This window comes from Aplysia californica, unplaced genomic scaffold (assembly GCF_000002075.1).
Source record: "Aplysia californica isolate F4 #8 unplaced genomic scaffold, AplCal3.0 scaffold00193, whole genome shotgun sequence".
Taxonomy (NCBI): domain Eukaryota; kingdom Metazoa; phylum Mollusca; class Gastropoda; order Aplysiida; family Aplysiidae; genus Aplysia; species Aplysia californica.
Genome location: NW_004797463.1, coordinates 526,243 through 531,053, shown reverse-complemented (window position 1 = coordinate 531,053; position 4,811 = coordinate 526,243). Strand labels below are relative to the sequence as shown.

General features: G+C 39.9%; 1 protein-coding gene across 1 annotated transcript in view; it reads right to left on the bottom strand.

The window, feature by feature from the left end:
- Positions 1–2,523: 2,523 nt before the first annotated feature.
- The window catches only part of LOC101857407 (acetylcholinesterase), a 3,273-nt gene continuing 985 nt past the window's right edge, over positions 2,524–4,811 (bottom strand). The window contains exon 2 of the mRNA XM_005098777.3: positions 2,524–4,811. This exon is cut by the window's right edge and continues 84 nt beyond it. Within this exon, the coding sequence (XP_005098834.3) occupies positions 3,406–4,811 (1,406 nt within the window). The 3' untranslated portion in view covers positions 2,524–3,405.

Sequence of the window (4,811 nt, the reverse complement as noted above, 5' to 3'; positions counted from 1 at the left end):
CTATTTTTTCAAAGTTCAATTAATTATTGATGTTTTTTAAAAAACCCGAGAAAAGATGCCCAAAAATATCACAAACTTTAGGCACAATGTTGAAAAGAAGGATAACGCCTTTCTCTCACTTCTGAACAATGTTGTTTTCTGAGCTTGTAACAGTTGAAAAGCTCATTGAGACTAAAAGACCTACCGTTTTCAAACAGGCGAAACAAAAGGAACGCAAACAAAGTAAAAATGTTTATATTAAAAGGTGAAATGGTATAGGTTATACGTCCCTATCAATACTGTTGGTTTATTTAAAAGGTGAGACCTCCGAGTTTAACGTCTATCTCCGAAAGGACCGAGCCTAGTGGTAAATTCGTGTAAAGTGCCTTTCCCAAGGACACAACGTCGGACCGAGCTGAGGATCGAACCCCCGAACTCGCAATCTTAGGATTACGAGTCCGGTAGCCTAACCACTGGGCTAACGACGCCTCAAACAAAGTAGGAGAATTACAAAATATTACATTGCAAAGAACAGCTGATCACAGTTGAAGATTCGGAGTATAATATCGTAAGTGTTATAGGCGGGGACAATGCATAAAGCACTCTGGGCCAATTAGTACTGCATGACTTAATTAAATAATTGAAAGGGTCAGAAAAATAGAAGTCCATTTGTTTCAGTAAGCGTTTTACGGCACTTGCAACATAATAAGATCATATTAGGCCGAAGATTATAGGTGTTACAAGAGAGTAACAAACACAAATAAGAAGGAGGAGAGCTAAGGACAATGGATTTTTAATAAACAAAAAAAAAGAAGCAAACCACATCAGAACACCCGCCAAACGCCTGCAAATAAAGGTCTTACTTAAAGTCACATTTTACTAGAAATGAAAGAAAAAAATAAAGATAAAAGAAAGAAAAAAAAGAAAGAAAGAAAGAAAAGAGAGAGGAAAAAAAGAAAGAAAAGAGAGAGGAAAAAAAAAGAAAGAAAAGAGAGAGGAAAAAAAAAAAAGAAAAAATGGAAAGAGTTCATAGTACGACGAGACATGTCAGGGGAGACTGAACAATAATGACGTAACAGCTGAACGAAATAAGTGGGTGGCTTTACATCAGTTATGGTTTCTACAGATTTCCCAGACAGGTTGTACATCATGCGGAACACCAACTTCTTTTTTTTTTTTGTTGGAGAGGGAAGGGGGGGGGGTGTGTTACATTGTTTTCGAAACGAAATCAAGGTGACTTAACCCTTTGTTTTTCGACCCCTTCAATTCTTCTTCTAAAAATAGAAAGTCGCCAGTCTTCCCTTTGGCACGCAAAGTATGTGACATCAATTGCTTCTATTTGAAGTTTATTGGGTTTTTTAATCGATGTCTCCTGGTTGATGCTGTATCGCATTTGCGCTGGGTTGGCCGTCACAGGCAAGCAACGTTGTAGACGCCTACTTTTTAAATGATCTGAAGGGCGAGAAATAGGGCGTCGGTAGCCTAGTGGCATGGCTCTCGGACTCGCAACCGTAAGGTCGTGGGTTCGAATCCCGTCAGGGACCCGACATTGTGTCCTTGGGAAAGGCACTTTGCACAAATTTTCCTCACTTCACCCAGGTGGAAATGGGTACCCGGCTATAGACAGTGAACGATCTTGTCAGTTTGATAGTGTTTGAGCGCGTGAAATTCGCAGCTTGCACTGTATGCTTCTGCGGAAGTTGAGTATGTTTCTGAGTGTTCTCAGAGGGTCTGCTGGGTAATAATAGTTGTAAAGCGCATAGAGCATGCTCTTGAGCATGAATATGCACTATATAAATGCAATTATTATTATTATTATTATTATTATTATTATTATTATTATTATTATTATTATTATTATTATTATTATTATTATTATTATTATTATTATTATTATTATTATTATTATTATTATTATTATTATCATTATTATTATTATTAATATTGTTATTATTTTTATTATTATTATTATTATTATTATTATTATTATTATTATTATTATTATTATTATTATTATTATTATTATTATTATTATTATTATTATTATTATTATAGGGCAAATGACAGACGAAAACATACCAGGTGACCGGAAAAAAAGCTCGTCCAAAAGAACGCCGATAAAATCGTTATAAATGAAGGTACAAACACCAAAGTTTGCAGAAACGTGAAACATCTGTCAGGATTTATTATGTATAAAGAACAATAGAATATGACAACCACAAACAGAGTTACAAGATATCTTCCAGATACCCCCAATTTCGAGTAAATCACGCGCTGAGTGAAAATGACAATCACCCGTTGACACCGCTCGTGGAAAATCTCTTTTTCGCCCTCCGTGATCGCTTCTCTTAATTGGTCGCTTTTAAAGACAAGTGAGCTTCTCCAGATTTGGGGGGGGGGAGGGGTCCAGAAATCTTGACCTACGCCGAAAGCGGTGATCACCCTACCTATAAGGGAAGTTTGGTTTCATTAGTTATTTGTTTAGTTATAGAGAAAACTCTCCTTGTCTTTCAAAGAAACTGAACAAGGGGCAAAAACTTTACCTTCGATTTTCTCAAAACAGCATTTTTCCGGATAACCCCCTTGTGCTTTAAAGCGACCAATTAAGTATTGTATACTTTCAAGCATTTTCCTACACATTGTGTCCTTCACCAAACTCCCTCAAAGGTGAAAATTCAGTGGACTCAAGTGCAGGTCCTTTGGGGACACTCCGGTACCAAAGTGGTTGTTGGCCCAGCCCAGAACAGCTCTGTCGTCATGCGGAGCAACCCTACCTTGCTGAGACTGCTGGTTCTTTCTCCCTATACCACCAACAAATTACTCGTATAGTCCCCAGCTCCCCGAGAACTCTGATCAGATGATGAGGTACTGGTGAGAGTTCTCCGAATCACGGACCACCTTAACATTTTCAAGAGTGCCTTGTTTTTACAGACTGCCTACCGTGTGTTGATTTGGGCTTCGAATTCTAATTCTAATTTTTAAAAATCAAAACCTTTCAAAGCTTGCAGCCTATTACCAAATGGGCCTTTTGCCTGGACAGTTATGTTTGTTACAGGTACCCATCCCGTGTTCCGGAGCAAGTAATACACGGGTCGATTTGGGAGACCTTGTTTGCTAATACGTCTCAACTGAAAAATGCGCGTTTATACATGTACAGGGGTGAAGTGCTTTATCATCTTTTCGTTGTGCAACCATATTTTTTTAAAACATGATCCGAACGTACTTCTAGATTTCGGTCAATTTTGATGTCAATTGAGTCATAAACAAGAAGGTTATGAAAATTTCTTTGAAGGCACTTTTTCTGGTCAGCTGGTACTTTTCAATTATCACTGAAACGGGTAAAAGAAGACAGAAATTGTATCAGTTTCGTATTAAATTTTGTCTCATTTTCTACCCAATATTGATGTTAACGGATGCTGTGCTGCTTCACTCTAAAACGTCGAGAACTTTGCGGGATACATCCGCGACATCAGACTGTGACCAGAGTCTTAACTTAGATTCAGAATTAATAAATAGATAGTGAGGTGCAGTAGGGCTAAGGTATTGGCTCCACATCGCTCCACCAGTGGGCACTGTTGACGTTGGGTTCCCAGTCTTGGCAAAGTTGGTCCACATTTCCATCATCTGTTGAGATACCAGGATGTCGACAGCATCAGGAGGCCCAAAGCCTTTGTCGGTGAACCTTTTCTCTTGAACGTCAAAAACGTAAAATAACTCGTCCACGTGTATAGCTGACATCCATGGTGGACTTTTACTGAAGCTTGGTCGGTGACTGAACTCGTACAAGTAATGTTTCTTATCTGGGACATTGCGCACGACGTAATCCAGCTCCACGATTGTTGGACCCACAAAGGAAAAGTTGTCCCTGGCGTCTAGAGATGCTCTCCTTAAGACATCACTGCTGGACGTGTTTGTCAAAAACGTTGACGTCAATACTTTCAGAAGTTTTTCCTGGTCACGTTTAGTGAATTGTTGAAGCTGCTCGCCAATAACTTGTCTAGCCACCTTCTCTGAGAATTGAACAGGTGGGCTTTTAGAGAAAACGTTAGCAAATAATCCGATTTCATCACTATTAAAGCCCCTGATGGTATCTACGTGGCTGATTTTTCCTTTAGAGAGAAGAGTAGCTGGTGACTCTGGTAAGAAGCCAAACGTTGTTTCAACTCTAGGGGTCAAAGATGTTATTCCCACTTCCAATGCGTTAGAAATGGCAATGGATGCGTTTAGTAGCTTATTGGCATCGACCTGTTGTAGACATGACAAAAGCGCTTTTGGATTATTCAAGTCGTCACACTGAGCGACCTGGCTCGTCAGCCGGGCTATCATGCGAGACGACACTCGATTTCCTGGGTAGTCAATTGACCAAGGACACAGAGAAACCCCACTCTCCATAACCGCTCTCTGGAACAGACCATTAGCTAAGGGCGACAGAGTGAGGAGAGAGACAGCTCCTGCACCAGCACTTTCCCCAAAAATAGTCACCATGTTCGGGTCACCCCCAAAATAAGCAATGTTTTCTTTCACCCACTGTAGAGCAGCGATCATATCCAACATCCCATAGTTTCCTGGCAATGTGTTGTCTTCGGTTGACAAGAAGCCAAAAACATCCAGCCTGTAGTTCAAAGAAACCAGCACGACTCCTTTTGTCGCTAGAGAAGTGACATCAAATTGAGAACCGGACCCTATTACATACGCTCCACCATGTATCCACACCATCACAGGCAGTGGGGTCTGGGAATTCCTCTGTGTGGGTGAGAACACGTTCAAGAACAAACAGTCCTCACTTCGTTTTGGGGTAATCTTTTGAAAATTAAAAAGCGGAATATCTTTTT